The 27,199-nt window shown below is 43.3% G+C and overlaps 1 protein-coding gene across 1 annotated transcript; it reads right to left on the bottom strand.

Annotated features, from left to right (window-relative positions):
- Positions 1–12,153: 12,153 nt before the first annotated feature.
- On the bottom strand, positions 12,154–26,275 carry LOC113589894. Its single transcript, XM_027029761.2, has 10 exons — positions 25,940–26,275; positions 25,205–25,504; positions 24,736–25,020; positions 24,302–24,589; positions 22,538–22,618; positions 22,339–22,368; positions 20,892–21,197; positions 20,402–20,695; positions 19,981–20,253; positions 12,154–12,909 (listed from the first exon to the last, which is right to left on the bottom strand). Exons 1-10 carry the CDS (start codon positions 26,025–26,027, stop codon positions 12,884–12,886), a joined length of 1,971 nt encoding a protein of 656 aa, XP_026885562.2. The 5' UTR covers positions 26,028–26,275; the 3' UTR covers positions 12,154–12,883.
- Positions 26,276–27,199: the final 924 nt, after the last annotated feature.

The following is a 27,199-nucleotide window of genomic DNA, read 5'->3' as shown; positions in this document are numbered from 1 at the left end:
ACTCCTAAAAAAGATGTTGAGTTTAGTCAAGAGTGTTAAACTTCAAAAACATTTTTATATTGTTTATTTGTTTACAGGAAGCATTCAGGAAGGCTATGGTGACTCCAATAACCACTCTTTTCTGAAAAGTGTCTCAAATCATTCATGTATTGAATCTTGAGACTGATGTACTACAACAGCAGAAGACCACGTTAGGTTCCACTCCTGTCAACCAAGAAAAATTAGACTACAGTGGTCACAGGCTCACAGAAACTGGACTTATGCCTGGTCTGATGAAGCTCGATTTCTTCAGCACTGTGCAAATGGGGTCAGAATTTCTTATGAACAGCATGAATCCATGTTGACCTCCTGTGTCATCAATTTATGCTTCTAGTGGTGGTAGTGTAAAGGTGTGGGGGATGTTTTCATGGCAGATACTGATCCTCTATATACCAGTGGAATATGGTTTGAAAGCCACATATTGTTGCTGACCATGTGTATCTGGTTATGGTCAGAAATGATCATCTTATAATGGCTATTTCCAGCATGTTAATGCACCATGTCACAAAGCACAAGTCATCTTTAACTGGTTCCATGACCATTAATTAAAGGTTTTTTACAATTAAATTACGGTTAATTACAACTGAAGGTTGAAGGTTTTAATGAGAGTAACAAAAATGACACCATACATAGAAGTTTAGTGACTACAACAAAAGAAGCCAACGTAATGTTAATGACTGACAATGGTCATGAACACTAGGTAGACTTAAATAATGAGATACATCATATAATTACCCCCCAGGTGGTGTGGCTACTGATGGAAAGTAGTTACAATAAAGCCTCTGGAGACTTGTTAGTTATATTATTCCAGAGAAAAACTAGGATACTGTTTACACTGTCCAGTATCTACACTAGACAATCACACCATGTGTCCAGAAAAAAATACTAGCTGTATTTGTATATTAGAAATCTTCAAATATCTTGGTATCAACTACATAGCAGTGTATTTTTTTGAAGGCAGATTGTGGATACACATAAAGATATATTAATTACATAGCATATGATATATTTCCCCTCACAACATTAAAGCTTTATATTTTCATGTTATAAAATGATTTGAATAAGCTTACTAGCAGTTAAATATCTACCAAATCATGACCGCGGTCAAGCTATTCGCGCTTTAAATTTAACCTCGCCTATATGTGCGATTTTACGGTATTTCGCTGCTCACCTGACTAACGCTCCTTAAGAGAAACAGAGACGCGTTTTTTTTTAAGACATTTGGACACGTACTTTTACTACATTTAAAATGACAAAATACAGTTTTCTTGATTGAACTAGTCAATTGCATCATTAGGTCAAACACATTTAGTAATTTATTTAAATAGCATAATAAGCATTGTGCAACATGCTTTTTCTCTATAATGTTTCACAGAGGTTTATTATACAACTTGACTGCCAGCTAGAAATGGAGTTATCGCTAGTGAATTGTTGCAAATGTGCAGGGCATGGGGTACTCCAGGGATGAAAAATTCCACTGCCAATTGAGTGGTGGCCCTTGGCTATCATCAAGTTTGAAAATATTCTACTGCACCAATTTTTAATAAATCTACACTGAAGTGCTCCACTACCACATTAGAGCAGGAGCCCTTGACTATCAGAGTAAGTTTGGACAAATTTTACTGTACCATTTCTTCACTACCTATAGGCGAATTATCTTGACCGCGGTAAATCATGCACGCGAACAACTCCACAATAAGCAGAAATTGTATTCAAAGTCAATTGTATTTTTTTTTTCCTGGTTTTTTTTTTTAATATCTAGATTTTTTAAAAAATATGTTCTTGAACGCAGAGTCAACTTTACTGAGCACACTTATAGACAAATTTCTCTGATGTGCACTTTGCTGCTGTCATTCCTCCAGCATCCGGTTTTCCTCCTTTTTGGATGTAACCGTCGGACAGAAGATTTGTGCAGGCGAGTCACTACCGCTCACGGCATACATACATTATAAATTAATATAAATTAGTTTGAATGCAACTAGGTGGTATTTGGTCGGCATAAAAATGTTTATGCGTTTTAGAGCAAGCGTAACATGCAACATATGTTCTGTGAAAGTTAAACTCTTACTCTTTACTTTCGATTTAATCCAGGAAGTTATTTTAATCGACTCAACCACTGAATAGTGAGGAAAGGGGCAGGTTGATACTACGATCAGAATACACATAATACTGAGAGTACACGCTATGAATAAAATACACGCTATGAATAAAATTTACACGCAACAAAATCTGGTAGGCAAGCTCGAGAAATGAAAAAATCAAATGGTCATAACCTATACTCTAAAAACGATCACAGATCAAAAGCAATTTACAAGGAAAGCCACATATGTGACCAATAATCAAAAGATCACTCACATTTCACGTGATTTATGAAGGTCGGTTTGTGTCGACTTGTATGAAAATACTGCAGTTTATGCCATATATACGTATGCCGTGTATCATATGCTCGATTAATGCACAATATATTCAATGGATAAAAAATGTATATTAAGACAGAAATCGTTATACGGTGTTAATGCACACCTACTTGCCAAAAGCGACCAGTTTATTCAACCATAACATTATATAAAATTGACTTAACACAAACGCATATCTACAAAATATACATCATAACTGATAGCTTACCTGTGAAGAATGTCAGATTCAAAATACCTGTGTTTCAGACTTTATTTACATATACAGCTATATAGCTCCGCACCACCCCAACCCACAACCCCACCCCCAACCCCACCCCCGCGTCCAACTGCCAATAAAGCCAGCAGAGACTAGTAAGTCATGTGATTTCCGAGAAACACTAGGAAACTGTTAACGCACTAGGATGCCGTTTTCTGCACTGATAACTGATAACCACGCCTTGTATCCAGTAAAAGAAAACTACTAGCTGTGGTTTTATATCAGAAATGTGCAAATATTTGAGTATCAATTACATAACAGTGTGTTATGTGAAGATGTGCATAAACATAAGCAGATATTAGTTGCACAAAACATCATATAGATGCATTCACAAACTGGAATCTGTCACATTTGTGTCCTTTTTGATGTCAGGAATGCATATGCTGTGATTGAGATTAAAGCTAACCTTTCTCATTCAAAAGGTTTGCTTTGATGCACTACAATGCAGTAACCTACTCATTTCTTAACTGGAAGAGTGTAAGCTATGGTAGTCTCGCGCATGGTGAGTCAGTGTAGTGTGGAGCAGATGTGCAATTGCATCGTCAGTGGAGCGGTTGTGGCGGTATGCAAACTGCAGTGGGTCCATGGAGGCTGGCAGTGAAGATGTGATGAAATCTCTGACTAGCTTTTCAAAGCACTTCATCACGACTGATGTGAGGGCAACAGGGCAGTAGTCACTGAGGTCGGAGGGTCGAGGTTTCTTCGGGATGGGGACGATGATGGATCGCTTGAAGCTGGACGGGACGATACCGAGCGTCAGGGAGAGATTGAAGATGTCGGTGAATACCGGGGCTAGCTGATCTGCGCAGGCTTTGAGGACCCTCCCGCAGATACCGTCTGGTCCCATCGCCTTCCTGGTATTCACCCTTTTAAACACTCTCCTCACGTCACTCTCCTGATGATGAGAGGGCGCTGTTCTATGGTGGGCCCTGCGCATGCGCCATTGGCTGCGCCGATAATACCATTAGCACTAGCGCTGCTAGCATTAGTGCTGTTAGCACTAGCGCCGTTAGCATTGGCACTGCTAGCATTAGCGCTGTTAGCATTAGCGCTGCTAGATGTAGCCTCGAAGCGAGCGAAGAATGTATTCAGCTCGTTTGCCAGAGACTCATCTGCACTCATCAGTCTGGAGGGTGGGCTCCTGTAGTCCGTGATCGTCCGTAGTTCCTGCCACAGGGATCTAGAGCCACTCTGCTGGAACTGTGTCTCTAGTTTCTTCCCGTAGTACCGCTTCGCCTCCCTCACCGCTCTGCGCACTCCGTATGCTGCAGACTTGTACTCTTCCATGTTCCCGCTGATGATCCCCACATTGTAGGCAGCAGTGCGAGAGTTCAGAGCCTCGCGGATAGTTCTGTCCACCCAGGGCTTCTGGTTGGGAAACTTCTTGATGGTGATTCTTGGGATCGTGTCATCCACCAGTTTCCCAATAAACCCTACTACTGCCTCCGTAAACTCGCTGACATCATCAGTGCTGCGCCGGAACATGTCCCAGTCCGCGTCATCCAGAGCATCTTGCAGAGCGGCCACTGATTGGTCTGTCCAGCACGCGACCTCCCTCTGAACCGGAGCTTCCCGTTTTAGCCTTTGTTTATATTTTGGTAGGAGGAAGATGGCGGCGTGGTCCGACTTACCAAACGGTGGATGAGCTAGTGCCTTGTAACTGTCCTTGTATGGGGTGTAGCAGTGGTCTAGTGTCCTATTTCCCCTGGTGGGGAAGGTTACGTGCTGGTAAAGGTTGGGCACTGCACGCTTGAGGTGAGCGCTGTTGAAATCCCCAACCACAATAAGTGCCCCATCCCGGTGCTGTGTCTGAAACTGTGTGAGAGCCTCATGAAGTTCACACAGTGCAGTGTCCATGTTAGCCTGAGGTTGGATGTACACGGTGTTGATGATGACCGAAGTGAACTCCCAGGGAAAGTAGAAAGGAAGAAGCTTGAGGGCGAGCAGCCCCAGGTTGGGTGAGCAGGAGCGGGTGAGAGTAACAACATTGGCATTGTTGCACCAGCTGTTGTTTACCATCACACACACTCCGCCGCCTCTCGACTTCCCCGAATCTGCCATCCTGTCCATGCAGTTAACCGAGAAGAACTCGGCCGGCTGGATGGTGTGGTATCGCTGGGTTCAGCCACAACTCGGTGAAGCAGAGGAGATTGCAGTCCCGAATGTCCCTCTGGAACTTTATCCTGGCCCAGAGGTCATCGAGGTTGTTGTCCAGAGACTCGACATTGGCTAGCAGGATGCTAGGTAAGGGAGCTCGGTGTGCGCAAGCTCTCAGCCTGTTCCTGGCGCCGGCTCACTTCCCTCGAGGCCTTTTCCTCGCGCCGCATCCTGTTTTCCCTCAGGATCTCCGTCGGCCATCTTGGGTCCGGGGTTACAGACGGCTTGAGGTGAGTGCTATGTAGATTAAGAGAAATAAGGGCATCTCTGCTGTACGAGATACGCACCGTGGTGTGTAGAGAAGGGCTGCGGAGAAATCAGGGGTAGCGGGAAGAGCAAAAAGAGCGAAAAAGATAGCGAAAAGAGCGAAAAAAGTGCCAGGTGTGGACGGAGCAGTCGTGATGGCAGCTGACCTCACCAGCGCCATCTTAACATCAACAACTGTGCAAGACAATCACTGCGTTCAAGAGGATGGCAGACAGGCAAAGGGGGGAGACCCCACTTGCAAGGCAGGCCTCCGCTTGCAGCCTGTGGAAGGAGGCGATGAGGCCAGGGTCTAAAACCTGGGAGGCCGGGACCCAACTACGTTCCTCAGGGCTGTACCCCTCACACTCCATGAGGTATTGCAACCCCTTGCCTCTCCTCCAGGATTCGAGCAGGGTCCTCACCTTGTACGCCAGGGCCCCTTCTGTCTCCAGGGGCTGAGGCAGGTTGGTTGAGGGACTGTCCTCCACAGCGAGGGCACCCTGCATCACGGGCTTCAATGCAGAAATGTGGAAGGCCCAGAAAGCCAGACTACACCCTGCCAGACCAACCTGGTAGGTTACCTCATTGATCCTCTCCTTGACTGTATATGGGCTCTGGTATTTTGCAGCCAGTTTCCCATGGTGCCTGTGCAGCCATCTGTGGTTGAGACCCCCACCTTCTGTCCCAGTGCGTATCATGGGGTCTCCCCCCTTTGCCTGTCCTCCATCCTCTTGAACGCAGTGATTGCCTTGCACAGTCGCTGATGTGTCTCCTCCCAAGTCCGTTCGCTCTCTTTGCACCAGGGAGGAAAAACAGGCTCCACACTTGTTGGTAGGGCTTCTGTGTGGTGTTGCTGGGACAGCGCGTATGCCCTGGCATTTTTCTCCCCAGGCCTGTAGGTTATGTGGAACTTGAACCTGGAGAAGAAAATAGAACACCGGGCTTGCCTAGCGTTCAGTCCTTTTGTGGTCTTTAAGTACTCCAGGTTTTTGTGGTAGGTGTATACCGTAAAGGGGTGTTGTGCACCCTCAAGCCAATGCCGCCACACCTCGAAGACCAATTTCATGGCTAACAACTTGCAGTCCCCTACACTGTAGTTCTGTTCTGCAGGGCTTAGCTTCCGGGAAAAGTAGGCAGTGGGTTTACATCCCCCTCTCATGTATTGGGATAACGTGGCGCCCACTCCTGTATCGGAAGTGCCCCCCTCCACCATGAAGGGCCTCTCCGGGTCAGGTTGCTGTAGTACCATGCAGTGGTGAAAGTGACCTTGAGCCCGTCTCCACCTCAGAGGTCCACCTGACATGCCTAACCGGTCCCCAGAGTTGGTCTGTGAGGGGTTTTGCAATGGAAGTAAAGTTCCTGATGAACCTTCTGTAGAAGTTTGCAAAGCGCAGAAACTAGGCCAAGCCCTCATTGCCTCCACTTTGCCTGGTTGCATGTGCACACTGCCCTCCTGGAGGACGTACCCCAGGAAGTATACCTCCCTACGGTGGAACTCACACTTCTCTGCCTTGCAGTAAAGGTGGTTCTTTAACAGAGTCTGGAGCATGGCCTGCACGTCGAGCATGTGTTGGTTCCAGGAGGAAGAATAGATCAGGATGTCGTTGATGTAAGTGATGACAGATCTTCCCAAGTACTCCCTCAGAACCTCATGGATTTAGGCCTGAAAGATGGATGGGGCTATGGCCAGGCCATACGGCCATATGGCAGGCCAGGCCAGGCCAGGCCATATGGTAAGACCAGGTATTCATGGACGTGCTGAAAGCATTTTTCCACTCGTCCCCTCCTTCACCTGTATCAAGTTATACATGCTACGTAAGTCCAGTTCGGTGAAATATTTATCCCCCCTCAGCTGTTCAAGTGCTGCTGGAACCAGTGGGAGAGGATAAGAGTATTGAACCAATAGTTTGTTTAGCCCTCGGTAATCTACTGTGATGGAAAATATTATTCGATCATGTATTATCATGTGTAATATCATATATAATCATGTTAATCCTTTCATTATATAATCCTGTATGAATAGTTTAGTCTGCATACTCTGTCTCTGTATATTGTGTGAACAAAACGACTGTTGGAATGTTGCTTTATGAATCAGCTGCTTCGTGATCTTGCATGTGTTGTGCGACTAATGCTGATAAAGAGGAACTAGCAAACTGTGTCCTGTTCCTGGTGGAACAGTGTGTCCTGGTATGTGCAAGAGTGTTCAGCGCGATAAGGAGCAGGAAATGGGTAAACAGGATAACAGAACAACCCTTCCGGGATGTGAAGTTTAGATATAAGGAACAGAGTCAGTCTACCCCTTTAGAGCTTTTGCTTTAGAGCATTAGCTCTCACACAGCTGTGTTTTGTATGTCCTATTTTCTTTATTAAATTACTCTTTTAATCACGTCTGACTTGCTGTTTATTCAAATTTCAAAAAAGTCTTAGGCCCCTGTCCTTTTAACAAAAAAGACCCCGGCCGATGCCAGAGAGGTAGAGGGGCAAAATGGCTCTTATCCCCGACCTTTTTCGCAAAACCTCAATCCATGATGTTACCAGCTGCCCCAGAGTCTACTAAGGCTAGAGCAGAGAGCAGGTGGTTTTTATATGACACCTCGACCAGTATTTTACACATCGAGCATATTTGGTGTTGCCTTTCTTTTGTTCCCTGGAACGGTTCCATACTCCTGCCTTGCCCAGCTGCATAGGCTCCTCTGCCGGGTCAATCTGTCCAGCTGTCAAGGTTCCCTCCCTTTGTGGTGATCCCCCGCTGAGGTACCGACGCTGCTCTTGCAGGAAGCGGTTGTAGGTGATGGCGAGACACACTACCTTGTTCAAAGAGGCATCTTCCTGCTTTCAAGCCAACTCTGCCTGCAACTCTGCCCTTAGCCCTACAAGGAATGCGTCGGTCAGTGCAGGTTCATTCCATCTTGTTCCTGCAGCCAGGGTCTGAAATTCCATGGTGTATTCAGCAGCTGGTCTGAGACCCTGCCTCAGACGCAAGAGGGCTTGTCTGCAGAACCTCCCCTGATGGGGGTGGTCGAACACAGCCCTTAGTTCCCAAACGAACAGGGGCAATGCGTTATTGACTAGCGCTGCACCCCAAGTGTGAGCTTTACCCGTGAGCCTGGAGATATATATATATATATATATATATATATATATATATATATATATATATAGAGAGAGAGAGAGAGAGAGAGAGATAGATAGATAGATAGATAGATAGATAGATAGATAGATAGATACCCAGCTGGTGCTTTCACATGAAGCATTTCTGTAGGGCTAGCACTCATGTAGGCCTGTGCTTTTATGTGGGTCTGTGGAAAAGTGGAAAAAGATTACTGAAACTCAGATGTGAGTAACCCAGGTATGAGGTAATCTTTAGTCACATCTTTAGTCAAAAGTTGTCAGGAGTAGACAAAATTGTAATGACAAATAGGATCATATAAAGAAGTGACATTACATAAGTGACATATTTAACAAATTTAGCAGTTGCTCTTGTCCATAGTGACTTACAGAAGTATTCTCTCCATGGTAGATCATTATATATACATTTTCTAAAGGCTAATGTGCAAAACTGAACACAATACTAGACTCAACACCAATATGAATAAGTAGCTGGAATCAGGTTTGTGATTCACATTAAAAGCTTGCATGTTTTTTGTTTTTTTTTTAGTTGTAATGAATATTATTTCAATTTTCAAGTGTTTTGGGAAAAATGTATCAAGCTTGTGATAAATTCTAAATGAGATTCCATGACTGCAATATAACTCTTTCACATCACTAAATTAGGAAACAAATCTGTGTAATTGTGGCTAGGACATTTATTGCAAACATGAATCTTTAATTACATTACTAAAAAAAAAACACTGTGGCATAAATGTTTAGAAAATTTCGCCACTTGAGCTCTAACAATAGTTTTTACATGCTAGGAAAAGAAAAGAAGAAGCTGAGAAGTTAAGGCTTACCACAGAGACAAATCTTTAAATCTATTAAAAATATTCTAAACGTTTTTTGAACAAAAGTTTGAATGTTTATAGTAATGGAAGGGTTGGCACCAGGCCGAGGCCCCCTCCAGCCACCAGAGGGAGGCCTCGAGTCAACCACACCACTAATCAGGCTTAACACCCAACAGCTGGGCTAGACCTTATATAAGCCCATAAGCCCAGTGACCCACGTATTCAGTGCTGGGTTTTTGCTAAAGTTTTGAGCCAAGTGCCTAGCTGGTAACTCTTGGCATTGAGGTCTGTGAGCCCTTGTGCTATGCCTCTTTTCTGCTCTGTGAGGGTGTTGGTGTTTTTACGCATCCCCCCCTTTCTCCAGTTTTCCCCTCTTGAGTCTATCTCCCTCCTGAGGCTTCCCTTAGCCGTTCAAGTTCCTCCCTGTTTTCTGGTTTTGTTTGGGAAGTTTTAGTTTGAGTTTTCCCCAGTGCATCGGGGTTGCCATTTCTTTCCGTGGCATCCTTTGCTCTCCCTTTTTCCATTCTTGGTGTGGTGTTTAGTTTTTTTTTATATCAAATTGATATCAGCAGTTAAAATCATGCTTAACTCTAAATAATGCTGGCGATAGATGTTAGTATATTAATTACATTTATCAGCCTGCAATGAGGTGGCACTCACATACAACATTTACAATAAACATGACTATACATTTAACAATAAAAGAAGACATATACACATAGCGACACCTAGAAGACGTATACACTTAGCGACAATGACCAACAAAGAGAGCACACACGGATATGGGTTTAAATGGACACACTTAATGACAAACCATATACATGTTAAAAAACAAATACATATGTGGATCCCCCTGCACATGGCAGGCAATACCACCTGACTTATGGGGAAGGAGCAGTCCATGACAGAACCCCTCCCAAGGGGCGTGGCTCCCCAAGCGTCCACCTTTGGGACTGCAAATCCCAGGCTGCCATGCATACACACACAGACAGACACTGCACGGCTCTGCTGGGTGCCCACCTACTACAAGGCAGGCCAGGAACTGCCATCTAGGAAGACTTCTCCGGAAGGAGAAAGGCAGTGTCCCTGGCTCTCTCGGGGTGCTCCGGCACGCTCCATGTGAAATACGGGGAGGAGGCATACCTCGACGACGACTCCTCCAGGCTGCCATGCACACAAATAGACGCTGCATGGTATTGCCTGGTGCCCACCCAGCACAAGGTGGGCCAGGAACCTCCCACCTGGGAGAGCTCCTCAAACAAGGAAGAATGGCAGAGTGCCTGCCTCTCTTTGATCAGTCTGATGCACTCCCCACAGTGTGATGTGCTTAAAAGCACATACAAGGTGCAGACACACACAAACAATAGCACCAATCAACAAAAATATAAGGTGCTGTGCTGCAGTGTGAGCTACCCCCACAGGCACTGTTAACATGTCCTTGGGCCTATCGGACACACGAGGGTGCACGTCCGCCGTGGTTCCGTACATGCAGCCTCCTTTAATGGGTCCTCCTTAATCCTGTTGCTCTAGGAGCACCCCAGAGGAAATCCTGCTCGGGGACTTTGGGCGGACCCCTCCAATCCTCCTCATGGTGGGTCCGTTGAAGCAGAAGAACACGGGGTCTTTGCCCCTAGATCTCGTCGACTCTATCGCCCTAGGCCCCCCCCAAACATTTTCCAGGGGGTGTTCCTCTCCCACTCGAGTTTCTGCGATATTAGGTCACGATACTCTCCCCAAACTCATGGGATCCAGGCTGCAGGTTGGGACCTGCCTAAGCACCATCCACTAGGAGGTCCATTTCATTACGGGGAAGTAGGCATCCTGTGGTGGTTGGTCATTCTGTAATGTTTGTGGCTCGAGTGCTGCAGGGCACAGGCAGAGTGCACAGACTTCCTCCTTTGTGCAGAACATTTAATAACAATAAACATGTGAGACAGTGGTGGCACTAACACACAACATTTTCAATAAACATGACTATACATTTAACATTAAAAGAATATGTCTACACATTTAACGAAAACTACACAAAGCTACACAGACCTAGTTAAACACACAACACACACATAACAACAATGACCAACAAAGGGAGCACACACGGATAGGGGTTTAAATAGACACAATGACACTTAACGACAAACCCTATACACATGTATGCAATCCCGGCAGGCATGGTTACACAACAAATAAACACAGTAAATATGTGGATCCCCGTGCATGCGGCAGGCCGTACCACGTGACTTAGGGGGGAGTGACTGACTGACATTTCTATCCCTCCGAAGAGTAAACATAATTGTACCTAATCTAAGTCATTTTGAATCACTGTCACTGAGCAGGACACTCTCTCACCATGGGAAAAGCTGGCACTCAGCTCTGAGGGGCCTCAGAGTGCATGCTCCCAGCATTTGATCACTGAATGCTCATTTAAAAACAGAGAACACCTGATTGGATGGAGTAACCTGTTAGGAATTCTACAAATTTGGCAATAAAGAGTTATGAGCCTGTATTGATCTGCAGTCTCAATGTTTATTTGTGTGCATATAGAAACTGTGGATCAGTTTTTTTTCTTAGAAAGAAAGAAGGGTGCCAGTCTACCACTAGCCGGTCAGTACATCACAGGAGTGAGATCAAACCTAAGAAGCAGGAGGCAGGAGGGGGATATGGGGGATATATAGGAAGAGGGGTGGATGAGGCATGGGAGTTATCACCTCCTGACCTTGATACCTCACAAGCAGACACCATGGCACAGAAGAGTTACAGAGACCTTCAGAAAGGCACAGAAATATAAATATAAAACAATTAAAATTAATCACAAAATAATCACAAAATAAAACAAATGCATATGGATTCCTTCAATTCCCCCTCTGATTATCCATAAGGGTGAATAAAAAAACAAGTTTAGTTAACCTACACCATGGAGAGTCAACCTACGCAGGAGTGCTAGCCAGGCAAACCTGCCCTTCAACAAAAACTATCTAGACAAAAATCTACATGGTCAAACCTCAATTCTGCATTCTGTTGTGGTTCCTTATTTTTTCCCAAATTCCAGTAATATTATTAAGTAAACTCAAACAGAAAAATGAAAATGCAAACTCAAGAATTAATTGAGGAGAATAGCAGGTTTATTTGCAGTTCAATATAACGTACAAATGAGGCATAGTCCAGAGAATGTCTCAAAGTCCGAGGAGGACTCGATCATTATAAACTTTCTTCAAGAACAGTTACATAACCGCTTTTATTTTTTAACGTAGTACTTTTCAGCATTTCCACCATTATGTCGAAACCATGCATTATTTATTATATGCAAACTGATATTCATTACTTATACAAATTAGAGTTTGGTACCATTATATCCAACCATAAACTTTTTTTCGTTTCTTTTTTTTACGTGATCTCATTCAAACCACCTGGTGCCCATTGTGGCAATATTGTTTATTCCGGTACCAACTTGACCGAGGCCTTTGACTGAGGCCTCTAGAGGCTTAACACAGGCCTTCTGAAGCCTTCCATTGAAGCCTACTGAGGCCTTTTTCTACCTAAACCCAGTTTATTTTAATCCATTTGCATTTTTCTGCTTACAATATCGTTTTATTACCTCACTGTGCTAAAATAGATTACACCAATTTCAGATGATCTTGCTATGAGTACAGACATGACACCATTAGTTTTAGTAGCAGACATGCAATAATGAGGACAATATCATAGATGACAAACACTAGATACTCCTAATTTCACATTGTGGCACAAAAGATCCTACAAGTCCTCAATGGTTATCAGGAAATCAGCTTGTTGTTCACCTTGCAAACTGGGCTTTCAGACACCAGGCTACATCATGGCATCTCAATCAGCTCCTTATCTGTAGCAGAGAAAGAGAGAGAGAGATAGACAGACAGAGAAACACAGAAAGAGAAACAGAGAGAGAGAGAGAGAAATGTGCACAGTGAACTGTTCATCACTGCTACAGTAATTCTAAATTATTCAAGCTTTTTCCTTCATTTTTTCCTGATCACTTTTGAACTGGTTTCTAACAACTGTTAGTTTTCCCTGCTTTCTCCAAATAATATGTCCATAGGAGATAGCTGTTGTGTTTCCACAGAGTGAGTTGAAATCTTCATCTGCAGGGGTGGCACCCATGGCCTAAAGACCACAGCATTTTCTGAGTGTTTCTCTCACCCTCCCCTGACTGTCCCTAATGCTCAGTTCTGATTAGCAGGTACAGCTTTACAGTGAGAAACGTGTCCATGTTTTCTTTCCTTAACAGCAGAATCTGTAACTAACAGAACCTGAAAGGACCATCCAACCTAGGTGCTTGTAATGAAGGCACACACACTATGGAGAGGATCCAACTGCTAGAGATTTTATTTAGTTTACGGGGCAGGTAGGAACCGGAGGGAGAGGTTGTAGGGCTTGGAGCTTTCCAAGTCAGGTAAGAGGATTTAGGCAGGTAATCTTGGTCAGGTCAGTCCGAGGTCGAAAACACAAGGCAGAGTCTGGAAGGCATCCAAGGGTCAGGCAGGAGACAAGGTCTGTAATAAATGCAGGATTTGGCAACCTGGAAGACAAACATGTACATGGAAGGCTCTGTATGTGACAAGAGAATGGCAATACCTCGCAACGAGTGTATGAGCAAGGGGAGATTAAATAGGAGGGTAGTAAGGGAGAGAATAGTCATTAGGTGTAGTACTCTGGCAAAACAGATCGAAGATGTCGGTGGGAAGAGGTAGGCATGGCAGTACTGGGATGAGTGTGGGTCGTGGAATTCATTACAGTTCTAAAGTCTGTTTATTGTGTTTCCTCACCATGACCCATTGACCTGGAATAGTATCATGTCCACCGTCTTCGGGAGGGAACCAGACATCATGGTCCTGACTGAGCTCCCTGTACTGCTTAGCTTAGAACCTGACAGTATTTAAGGAGTGAGTCTTATGGTAAGTGAACATCTGCTTGTCTGAGGTCAATCACTCCTGGGACCATCATTTTTCTCCCGATAATGATTTAGGAGGGACTCAGGACTATTGTTTTGTTGCTGGTTGCCTTTATATTGCCTACCTGCCTACAGCAGGTAGGGCTTCAGTCCATTTTACCCCATGATTGTGGAGTTTAGTTAATTAGTTTAGTTAATTGATGACACTTTTTGTCCATGTTCCATCTCTCCTGAAGCTTGTGGTCTGCAATTTCCAGTTTATTTTCAAAATTCCTTAGTCTGACTCAATTTGTTCAGGAAGGCACCAATGAGGAATGAAGTCCAACACTAGCAGTGTCCCTTTCTGTTGGATACACTTCTGTCCAATGGGAAAATTTGTCAACAATCACCAAGACATCTTTTTTTTCCATCACACTTCAGCAATGTAATGAAGTTGCACAGTGAGCAGGCTCATGATTTTGAGAAAGTCAAGGCTCCTTTTCTTGTCTAGCATAAAATAACAAGACATACCACCAGAGGTTTAGTGCAATGAAGGTCTAGCCTGAAGAGACACCACCTGAACTGTATGTCTGCCTGAAGAAGTTGTTTTCTAAATGGGTCAGACCAGGGCAGAAATTAGCAAAGGAGATATCCAAGATTATGATCTTGGAGCAATTCCTGTGAATGGTAAACATAGAGATGGAGGTGTGGATCAAGGACCAAAGCCCCAAGACCACAGAGCAGGCAGCACAGCTGGCTGAGGTCTTCATTACTGCAAGAAGGAGTCAAGGACCTTACAACTTCAGCCATGATCTACTGCTAATATATAAGGGGCCCACTGGACCTTCTGAGAGAACAGTGGGAGGATTTCAAGGCCACTGGACAGAATGTGGTGACCAGTGTAACACAATTGAGGGAGATGCTAGAGGAAATGACAGCACTGGCCCAGGAGAATCTGCAGAAGGCACAGAGCAGACAGAGTGCCTGATATGGTCAGAAAGCCCACACTCAAGATTTCAAGTCAGGACAGGAGGTGTTACTGCTTACTAGCAAATGCAAGCTGCTGACAAAGTGGCATGGACTGTACAAAATCACCAGGAAATGGGTCCGATGATGTATGAACTTTTATGCCTGAGTTGAGCAAGAAGTATCAAAAGTTCCACATCAAACTATTGAAAGAGTATCATAGAGGTACCAAAACAGTGCAGCAACTCATGGTATGAGCAGTGAAAGAGCAGTATTTCCCCACTCAACCAACAGGACAGCATGCAGATCTGTCTCACTTATTGACAGAACAAGAGCATGTAACAAATCTCCTGGACCTGTTACTCTTCACAGAGAAGCCTGGATATACCACCATGGTCCAACACAAGGTCCATCTCAAGGAGAATATCCCATTGCCATGACTTGATTACATGATTGAAAGACTGGGTATTGCCAAATACATTGACACCATCCATCTGAACAAGGAGTACTGGTAGGTACCTTTATTATCGGAAGCAAAAGAACTAACTGCTTTCAGAACACTGTATGGCATGCTCCAGTTTATGGTGATGCCATTTGGCCCACAGAGGGTGCCAGCAATATTTCAGTGATTAATGGACAAGGCTATGGAGGGTACAGCAGACAATTCAGCAGCATAGCTAGATCAGGTCATGATACGGCCCCTCCCTCTTGAATTCTTCTCCTGTGTGTGTGTGTGTGTGTGTGTATTTGCATGGTCATAGCCTCTCATGTTTCTCACCTGATCCTTGTTCTGTGTCATTATTGTGCGCATATATAAGTCTCTTGTCTAGTCATGGATGTTGTTGATGTTTAACCCCGATAGCCTGCGAGCTACATTGTCTGTTTTGTGTGTCCAAATAAACGTATGTCTCAGTTTTATGCAACTCGTCTCCGCATCCTGCTCTGCATCTTCAACATAACAGAAACATAGACCACTGAAGGATGCCTGCGACAAAAGGCAAAAAGAGGAAGGGGAAGAAAGGACATAAATGCCCTCCCATAGCCCTCTTGGGGAAACCCTCCATGCTCTTGGGCACACTCCAGACTCTCACAAAAGGGGAGAGTGCTGCAGGAGGATTTTGGGGGGGGGCCCTGAGTGTGGTCCAGGGTCAGACTCTGCGGAGTCCTACAAACCTAAAGTGGACTACCGGGACTGGTACGGTGATGACCAGTACCCAGAGTTGGACTCAGCAGGGTCCTACAATCCCTATATGGACTACCAGGAGAGCTATGCAGATCATGGAGAGAGTAGGGAGTATAGCGACACTAGTTTCCAGTCGGACTCCGAATTCGACTGTGTGGGGGATCCATTGATGGAGGTGGAGGAAGTCCTCCATAAGGATCCTCCCTCTGTTATGGACACCACAGCAGCAGACTCCAAGAGTGATGAGCCTCCGGCACCCAAGGCTCTGCCCAGGGTGTCCTGCTCTGGAGCCAGTAAGCTGCCCCGTGTGACTCACAGAGAGGCAATGTCATCATCTCATCATGACACTCCCTTACCTAAGGAACACAGCCCCAGAGCCTGTGCACCTATGCCTAAGCCTTGTAAAGGCAAGAGGGAAGCGTCACCTGTGCACACCCCAGAGAGAGGCAAAACAGCTGGTACGCCTCCTGGCCAGTTCGCGCCTAAGCCAGGAAAGCCACCACCACCCGAACTGGTGAGGAAACGGTCCCCTACAGGCCAGTCGGACTTCAACCCAGCTGACAACTTTGGGACAGGGTGGGGTTCCTGCAGACTTCCCCAGACTTTTTCAAAATTTGTCGTGTAATTTTGTGTATATACCTGTTTGTGTCACAGTACCTGTCCCCGTCACCCTTAGTATTGAGGTAATAAAATGATATTGTAAGCAGAAATGTATGGAAGGTCCAGAATAAACTGGTTTTATGCAGGAAAGGCCTCTGTAGGCTGCAGTGTAAATCCTCAGGAGGCCTCTTTAACAGGCCTCTAGGGGCCTCAGGCAAGGGGGGAGCCTGGGTTCAAGGAAGGGACATCCCAGTCAAGCAGAAGAAACAATATGGACATCACCAGAAGAACCAATACAGGCATCCGGTGATATAGAATAGGACACCTTTTAAAAAATAGAAGTAGTTCAGGATGAACATAATGGTACCTAGAACCGGTTGGTGTAAGTATTGAATATCAATTTGCATATATTGAATAACGTTTGGAGAACAATAGTGGAACCTGGACAAGTTTTATGAAAAAATAAAAATAAAAATGGTGATGTAAGGGTCCTTGAAGAAAAAGTATAAAAGGTTGCCCACCTGAGACTGTTAGACGTTCTCCAGACAACGCTTCTTTTGTAACATTGAGCTCAGAATAAAGATGAGACCGGCTCTTCTCTTCAATTAGTTCCAGAGTCTGCATCTTTACTCAATACACACTAAATAGAAGTAAACAGTCTTGAACTGTTTGCTAGGGAGGACAGTATACCATTCACTTTGTCCTCCTTTGTGTCTGTGCATGTCACCGTTAATGTGTCCAGCCTTGTGTTTGTCATTATCCTAGTCCCAGACTCCCTTCCCTCTGTCCTGCTCACGCTGGCCTGTATCAGGTCACTTGGTCCTCCTGCCTCGCAGTTTGGCATCCGTTTTGGGGCCATAGCCTGATAAGGCAGGTGCGCCGACACACCGTTGGAGAGGGGTTCTTACATGATATGGCCCCTCCCCCTTGAAGTTTTCATGTGTGTGAGTGTGTGTGTGTGTGTGTGTGTGTGTGTGTGTGTGTGTGTGTGTGTGTGTGAGTGTGTATTTGCATGGTCACTCCCTCTCTTATTTCACCTGATCCTTGTTCTGTGTCATTATTGTGTGCATATATAAGTCTCTTGTCTAGTCATGGATGTTGTGGATGTTTAACCCCGATAGTCTGTGAGCTACGTCGTCTTTGTTGTGTGCACTAATAAATGTATGTATCGGTTTTATGCGACTTGTCCCCGCATCCTGCTCTGCCTCCTCAACATTACAGATGTGGCCCTCTTCATCCACATCTGGCAGGAACATCTGTCACTTTTCAAGGATGTGCTTCATAGGATCCAGACAGCTGGATTAACCATTAACCCAGGGAAATGTGTCATTGCTCAGAAATGGAAATCATACCTGGGATATGTGCTAGGTGATGGACTGGTGCGACATCAAGTGGAGAAGGTTGAAGCCATACAGTCAATTCCTGTACCCACAACAAAGAGGAGATTTCAATCTTTCCTGAGTCTGGTGGGGTGGCATTGGACATTTATACCACTTTTCCCACCAGAGCAGAAGCTCTCACTGACCTCACAAGGAAATCAGCACCAGGAATTATAAAGTGGACAGATAGGTGTGAAAAGGCATTTGAAGACCTGAAAGAGGCTCTATGTGAAGACAAGGTTTTGCAGACTCCCGGCCTTATATTCTCTAAATCGATGACTCAAGTATAGGACTGGGGGCCATGTTGTTGCAGGAAGATGGAGAGGAATGATGACCAGTGGCTTTCATCAGCCCGAGTGTCTTTGAAAGACTCGATAATCCACAATTGAAGAGGAGCGTCTGCTGGTGAAGTGAGCACTGGACTCTAAGATACTACCTTTAGGGTAGACTGGAAGCATACCGCTGAGCTCGTGTAGTTGAACAAAATGAAGGACTCAAATGTTAGAATCACCAAGTGGCATCTCTATGCAACCTTTTAAATATACTGCTAAATACAGGACTGGTTCTTCCAACATGTTAGCAGATTAATTGTCCAGAGCTGCTGAGAAAGTGTCTTTGACTCCCTTCCATCAACTGAAGTAATGTGATGTGATGGAGATGCCCTCCACCACAATATATATGAAAAGACATTTGATATAGACATCTAAATGTATTAATATGCCTTTGATTTAATATGGATATTTAAATATATAAACTAAGAAACACATGCTTATTTAAATAACCTTTAATAATGATTAACTTAACTGTCTACAGAGGAGATGAAGAAAACCTGCATGATGAACAGGAACTACTGGGACACTAATGTATTCTTATAATGTATGTTTCCTTAGCGTGCAGTTTAAGTGTTTTATGTCCGGCCAGGAATGATGGGTAACAAAATATGTTTTATTTACATAAATTAGAATTAAACTAGAAAGGAAGAGTACTTACTAGTTTCCAGAGAAAGGCAGCCATGTCTTCATTCAAGGAGAAAAAAAACAACTTTTGATTGGTGTGCTTTTATAGTTGAATTTCCCGCCCAAAAATGGGAAGCGATGGCACACCACTATATAAGGCCTGCTATTAGTAGTGAAGGAGACTTAAAGAGAGTTGGATTAAGTGTGGGAGTTTGAAAAATTAATCAAGATCTGTAATTGATTATGAGTATTTTTGTGCACTGCCATATATTTGTAAATATTTTTCTTTTGAGTGGGCAAATTTGCATTTTCTTCACTTAGAGCACCGGGATTGAATAAACACCTCCTTTTGCATCCTAACCTAAGACAGACCCATGTGCCTTTTCACTGGACCATCACATACAGCAGCCTCTCTGAACAGGATCCAGTAACCATCACACTAGCAAATATCCAAGAAAGGGTCTCAAGTGTGTAGATCTGGCTAAAAAATTTAACTGCACTCCATGAGCATCTGGCAGCACAGATGAACCAGCTGCAAATGGATGCAACCCACCCTGAATGGTTAACTGATCCTGATCCTAAAGGACCCCAAGAAACGGGCAGTTCCATCCAACTACCGGCTGATAACCTGCTTCTGCATATCATGGAAGCTCCTGTCAGGCACTAGTGAAGTTAAGATGAGTAGGCAAAGGGCTCAATACATGAAAGGGCCCAGAAAGGCATTGCCAAGAACACCAGAGGTGCCAAGCACCAGCTACCGGTGGATAGTCTCTTAAGACTTTAACACCAGATAGACCCACATGTGCACCACCTGGATTGATTACAAGAAAGCCTTCAATGTTGCTCCGCATACAAAAGCTGGTATATATATTACATAGACATCGACACTTCCCTCACAGTAATTTGTTTTGAGAGGCAGTAATATCAAATCAAGACCTACCATTAACAGTCACTGTGTATGTACCAATGACTTCATCGTTCCAGATGTCCCGTATGGTGTAAACGCCACTATCAGGCTCCTTCATCTCCTTGAGCTGCAGACTGGAACTGAGCAACACTCTCTTCTCATTACAGTCAGTACCAAACCTTGTAATCATACACATCCAGTCAGGGTGTGCCATGTCATCATTAGACTTGCTAAATGACACATATATCACTAGCACAAATGAAGGCCATTGCAGGGTAAAGGTCTCTCTAGGCTGGACACTGGAATCTGAGCGGAAAAGAAGCAAAGACATAATATACCCTTTAAAAATAAAAATTCTACATTTTGTATAAAAAAATGTTATGAATTATGAAAGCACATCTCTGACTGAACAGCAGTCTACACTGAGAAACAGTAAACTCAAACCAAGGCGTACCATTTACATTCACTCTGTATGTTGCCAAGATTTCCTTGGAAACCGCATCCTGTATGGTGTAAACACCACTATCAGACTCTTTCAGCTCCCTCAGCTGCAGACTGGAACTGAAGGACATTCTGTTCTTATACTCATTCCAGTTACACCAAATTCTATGTCCTTCAATGTCACACAGTTTGACAGGGTTTGGACTGGCATCAGAAGTACTGGTAAAAAACACTTCCACTGGGCCTAACACGGGTACATCCATGACAAGAGATTGTCCACGCTCCACATGAACAGCCAAACTGAGAGCTGGACACAAAGAAACAAGTATGCGTAACATCGATTCTTTTATTTAATTTTATATAAACATTTTGCAGCAATACAGTCTCCAACACTCCTCAGAATTCTCACTATATCTAGTTTTATAAAGACTCAGACTATTATAACCCACTGTTCCATCTGAAATATGAACATCACAGGACAGTCCCAGTAAAGGATTACTTACGTTCAATTCGTAGTTTCACATCACAGATCTTTACATGGTCACACTCACAGGTGTACCGGCCACTCTTAGTGTAATCAGCATCAGTGATGGTGAGGGAGAGATCTCCCTTCAGGTACTGGTCATGGGACATTTGAAATCCCTCGACATTTAATCGGCATGTTTTCTCATGACAATAGGCCAGAACACTATGAAACATATGGAACACAGTCCATCTGACCGAACTAGAACACGTCTGACTGCAGGGGAGAGTTGCAGTCTCATTACGCTTCACCTCTATAACAATCTGGGACACTCTAGGATGAGCATCTGCAGAAAAACAAAGCACTTAATCACACACAAACAGCACTTTTGTATTTGTTATTTTGTGTTCATTTACATTTGTATTGTGTGTTCAGTTACACAAAACCTCCAGTTACTTGTTGACACCCTCCTACTAGACCCCTCTGTGTGTGTGTGTGTGTGTGTGTGTGTCTCCATTATCAAGCCCCTATCATGTTAATTGGTCGGGTGTCACATCTGTCCTTAGTTGTCGTCCTTGTTAGTGTGTGTATTTAGAGCCCTATTTGATTGTCATTCTTTGTCAGTGATAGACCCCATGTTGTACACGATCCTCTGGTGTTGACTGTGCTTGATTGTGTTCAGCTGTCTATTGTGCTTTGTCTGCTAGTGTAGTGCCATTCGTGTTTTAGTTTCATTCTTTGTTGTGTTGACAAACGTCTATGTTTGTTTGAACAACAGCTCGCCGCTGCATCCTGCCTCCTAATGTTACACTTGTTCCATGTTCTGAGTAAAACCCACTTGCAATAGTTAACTGACTCTCACTACTACAACATTAATAGCTTTAAACTGTAAAAAACACTAAAGTTCCAAAAAGAGTTGGTGGTTGTGGTGTAAATGTTTTGTAATAGATTTTAAATTATATATGAATAATTATCATTAGCAAGTTAATTAAACATATAACTATCAGTTATGTAAAACTTTACAATCAAGGCCCTTTATAATTAACCTATGTTTCCAAAATATTAAGAACTTTCACAAATTTGTTCTTCTTGCTTTGTTTCCAGCATCCTCTAAAGCATACGGTGCAGAACTAAAATTTTCAGATATTTTTTACAACATGAAAAATATTATTTTATGACCTTTCAAATATCAGACAACAAAGATTATTACATTTTGTAGGTACAAATTTAAACATCCCCTTGTTGCTGAGGGAAGAACCCCCAAAATCTTCAGGTTAAAGAATAATTTCATAACCCTCTCAGGTTAAGGACAGAGAACACTAGAACACTCTTTATCTAAGAGTGAATGCAAAATGTGTTAGAACAGGAAATGAACAAATCATTTGAGCATTGTTATAATCTTAAAAGTTATTATGGCTTTTAACTGTATTCGTGATAAGATACATCTACAGCACAATATGAAAATTAAATATAAGAAAATGACATACCACTATTAGAAGGATCCCAGTCATTGTTTCCTGCAGTGGAAAATAATAAAAATGTAATTTGACCAAATTTATTTACAATATTTCTGTGAAAAATATTGCTATGGCGGTTGTTTTTACAAAAAGATTATGTAACCATACCCCTGATTAAACGCTAATGTCCACTGAGAGACAGTAAACTCAAATCCAAGACTACGCTTACCAGTGACTGTGGTTGCTGTATGTGTAGGAATGACTTCTCGCGCAGTTGTCACAGCATTGTCGACCTGGCTTGACTGTGTATCTAAAGTAGACAGTAGACAGTAGAAAGCAAAATGTCCTGTTTATTAAACTGGCTAAAATATAAACAAAATCATTTAATCAAATACAACAACATTTCAAAGGCTGTTAGTGAACTGACAGCATAGTGGCATTGGGTGTGTGGCCAAGCATGGTCTGCAGGCCGACTGGACTGTGAGATAATGGGACTATGGGATAAAAGTCATTGTAATCAGGCCAGGAGTCATGGATGGAAGTGGTGGCTAAGCAAAGAGAGTGTCATTAAAGGGAGAGAGTTCAGATCGAGACTATAGCTAAACATCCCAGATTAACACTAATAAAACATGGTGGATCATGACCACTCTGTAGGGGTCGGTGCCAGGCTGAAGCCCCCTCTGGCCACCAGAGGGAGGCCTCGAGTCAGGCACGCTACCAATCAGACTTAATGTCCAACAGCTGGGCTAGACCTTATATAAGCCCTGTGACCCAGTCGGTCAGTGCTGTGTCTTTGCTAAAGTTCTGAGCCAAGCTCTGAGGCAGTAACTTTGGGTATTGAGGTCTGCGAGCCCTCATGCTACACCTTGCTTCTGCACTGCGAGGGTGTTCGTGTTTTTACACGTCCCCTCCCCTCTCCAGTTTTCCCCCTCAAATCTGTCCCCTCTGCCAAAGTTCCCCATAGCCGTTACAGTTCTTCCCTGTTTTCTGTTTTTTTGTTTGGGAAGTTTTAGTTTGGTTTTCCCCAGGGCATCAGGGCTGCCATTCTTCCCGTGGTGTCCTTGGATCTCTCTTTTCCCATTTTCCCGTCCTCCATTCCTTTGAAGGAATATATGCCCCGGTTGTTTTATTTGTCCCCCTTGCAGCAAAGCAGCCATTAAGACTTATGACTCATGAAATACAAATACATCCACGAGAACACAAAAGGTGCTAAAATAGGAAATCTCTTACTGATCATGTGAGTACTGTTATAATCTTAGATGCTGCTATAGCCTATGTTTATGCTAAGCCCTAGACTAGGATCCTTCCAATGGTGGTATGTCACATATTCTTATATTTTATTTTCATGTGCAGTAGTGCTTAGCATGAGTACAGCTACACGGTAAGATAACTACACTGACTCACCTGGACAAAGGGAGGGGAACTTATGTTAAAATGCTGTTTGTCGACTACAGTTCAGCATTTAACACTATCATCCCCTCCCTACTCACTACTAAGTTGGGGGATCTAGGACTGCATACATACCTGTGCGACTGGATCTCCAACTTCCTAACAGACAGACCACAATCAGTACAGGTGGGCAACTGCGCCTCATCCACCCTCACCCTCAGCACTGGAGCTCCTCAGGGTTGTGTCCTAAGCCCCCTGCTCTACTCACTGTACACCTACGACTGCACAGCCACTTCCAGCTCATGCACCCCTGTTTTCTTTTCCTCAGTTTGGACAGAGCACTCTCCACCATTTCACTGCGAGTTATACTGTGTATGACTATGTATGTGACGAATAAACCAAACTTGAACTTGAACTTGAGCCTAAGAAGACAAAATGGCCAAACTATTTTAATGGATTTCAGTTAAATGGATCAAAAATATATATATTTATGTGGTGTATTTATTATTTAGTCTATGTATTTAATATATTTATAATTACATAGACCAACATTCCCCTCACCATAGGTTATATCGAGAGGCAGTAACATCAAATCAAGACCTACCATTAACATTCACTGTGTATGTAGCAATGACTTCATCATTCCTCATGTCCCATAGGGTGTAAACGCCACTATCAGACTCCTTCATCTCCTTGAGCTGCAGACTCAAACTTAACGACACTCTCTTCTCATACTCAGAGATACATTCTGTATCATACATTAAGATGTCACACATCCTGACAGAGTTTGCAGTGTCATCATCAGCCTTATTAACTGACACATTTGCAAAACCCAGCCATGCGGATGAAGGCAATTTCAGGGTAAGAGTTACTCCAGGCTGGATACTGGAAGCTGAGGAGAAAACAAGCAAAGACAATAAACCCTTTAAAAATTAAAAATTCTACATTTTTTAATAAAAATGTTATAAATTATGAAAGCACATCTCTGACTGAACAGCAGTCTACACCGAGAGACAGTAAACTCAAACCAAGGCGTACCGTTTACATTCACTCTGAAGACTTCACTGAAAAAATCACTCTGTATGGAGTAAAGGCCACTGTCAGACTCTTTCAGCTCCCTCAGTTGGAAACCGGTACTGGAGAACACTCTATTCTCATATTCATTCCAAAAGTTAGAACTAACTTTTTCATATGTGTAAAGGGCACACAGTCTGACATGGTTTTGACTGGCATCACCAGTAAAAAACAACCAAATTAGGTCTGACACTGGGACATCCATGATGAGAGATTGTCCACGCTTCACATGTACAGCCAAACTGAGAGCTGGACACACAGAAACAAGTATATTTAATGTCTTTACATGTATGAACATGTTGCAGCAATACAGTCTCCAACACTCCTCAAAAGTCACACTATATCTAGTTTTATAAAGACTGAGACTGTGCTAACCCACTGTTCCATTTGATATATGAACAGGACACGATTGTTCTAGTAAAGGATTACTTACGTTCAAGACGTAATCTCACATCACAGATCTTTACACCATCGCACTCACATTTGTACCTTGTCCTCTTACTGACATCAACATTAGTGATGGTGAGGGAGAGATCTCCCTTCAGGTACTGATCATGGGACATTTTAAATCTCTTCTTGAACTGGCATGATGTCTGGTTACACTCAGCCACAACATATGGGGTTATGCGTCTTTTCAGGAACACTGTCCATGTGACCAGACCAGAACATATCCGATTACAGGGGAGAGTAGCAGCTTCATTCTGCTTCACCTCTATAATCTGTTGAGGAAGAACTGGAGAACATCAAAGCACTTAGACACACACAAACGGCACTTTAGTACTTTGTGTGTTCAGTTACACATCACACAGATGTTCATACAACTGGGTGAATCTATTATAACAAACGTATGCATTAAACGTGTGTCTGTGCAATAGAGACGATGAGCATCACTGAGTATATAGATCAGAAAGCTGATGTTAGAGATACTGGAGAAAAACAAATTACATTTAGGCATGAAGAACCTGAACATCACAGACAGCATGACAAATAATATTACCCCACCCAACACACTATCCAATAAAACTATTAACATCACTAAAAATACCAAACATTAATAATATATAGAATAACTGCGAAAAGAAAGCAGAAAACATGTATTCTCTAACTGAACCATCTTAATGACTCAGTATGTACTGATACAAGACAGACTTCAGTTTGATGGACTTACTGACAGAGATCTGCAGAAGTAACATGGAGAACACGAGGGTTCTGTAGCTATTCATGTCTAAGGAGAAAACCAGCACATTTACATCCATTCAGTTACATCCAAGGACAGAAAGATTTTTATAAAGTTCAGCGAACTAGAAGTATCGCGCAAAGAAATCACTGCAAATTATAATGTAATCTTTGGATCTCCCATGCTTTAGTTGTTTCGCTCCAAGATTATTTAGAATAAAGTTGTTGTTTTCTTTTTAAGTCAGTCTTGCGCTTAATTATAGCAGATAAAATTGTAACCCCTGACTATCGTTACACTCAACTCTGGCTGCTGAAGAGGAAAAACATGTTGTGCCTGGGCTCAAACCACTGGGGACTCGAGCCCAGAATAAACAACCGAGCAACATCACTGCCAAAAAGGGAAGTGAAAAACGTCTAACAGCCTATTTCTAAAAAAGGTCTCTTGATAGTCCCGTTTCTTACCTTAGCTCCGATTCCTACTGATGATAATGCATGTAATTACTTTGATAATGACTTAATACGTATGAAGTTTAAAATTCACGTAAAAACCATTATTGCTACAGTCATCGCCTTTCAATTCCATGTCTCCTTCATAGCATTGGACAGTAACTTTACAGGCCAGTAACTGTCCATAAATCAAGCAAAGGGTTCTGCTGAATCTCCACGAAAGGGAGGGAAAAGCATGCTAGGGTGTTTTGAAAAGATTTCTGTCCGTTAACTATTATAAAGGCAATCCAGACATGAAAGGATAAAACATACAGAGGTGAGAAACAGATCGGAACAAACAATGCAAACACAGGGGCAAATCCAAAAGGCGTATTCAGAAACATGAACAAAGTCGATACCAGAAGTCACAGGGCAAAGAACCCGCGCAGTATGCATTGCAAAGAATCGGCAATACCTCGCAATGTAGAACTGCGAAGAACAGCTATATACGCACAACAGATAACTATGCACAGGTGGGTAGAATTAGTATTCAGGCGATGCAGACCTCCTACAGATTACGTTCTTGGCAGAGCAGGGTTGTGCGTCCTTCTGCCTGTCTGAGTTTCTTTGAGTCTGGCCGGGAGGCAGCATGGTAGCTTGGTAACACTAGATGAATTATTATATGATCTGAAAATTATGGCAGTAATGAATGATATGATGCTATTAGTGTTCATGTGTTTCTTAGGCTAACCAAATGAATTAGTCTGTATTGGTCATAATCTCATGTTTGTACTCAAGTGTTTGTAAAACTTAGTGTGTCATTCAT

Source organism: Electrophorus electricus, chromosome 5, assembly GCF_013358815.1.
Source record: "Electrophorus electricus isolate fEleEle1 chromosome 5, fEleEle1.pri, whole genome shotgun sequence".
NCBI classification, from domain to species: Eukaryota; Metazoa; Chordata; class Actinopteri; order Gymnotiformes; family Gymnotidae; genus Electrophorus; species Electrophorus electricus.
The sequence above is the reverse complement of the archived record's forward strand: the minus strand, read 5'-3'. Positions and strand labels throughout refer to the sequence as shown.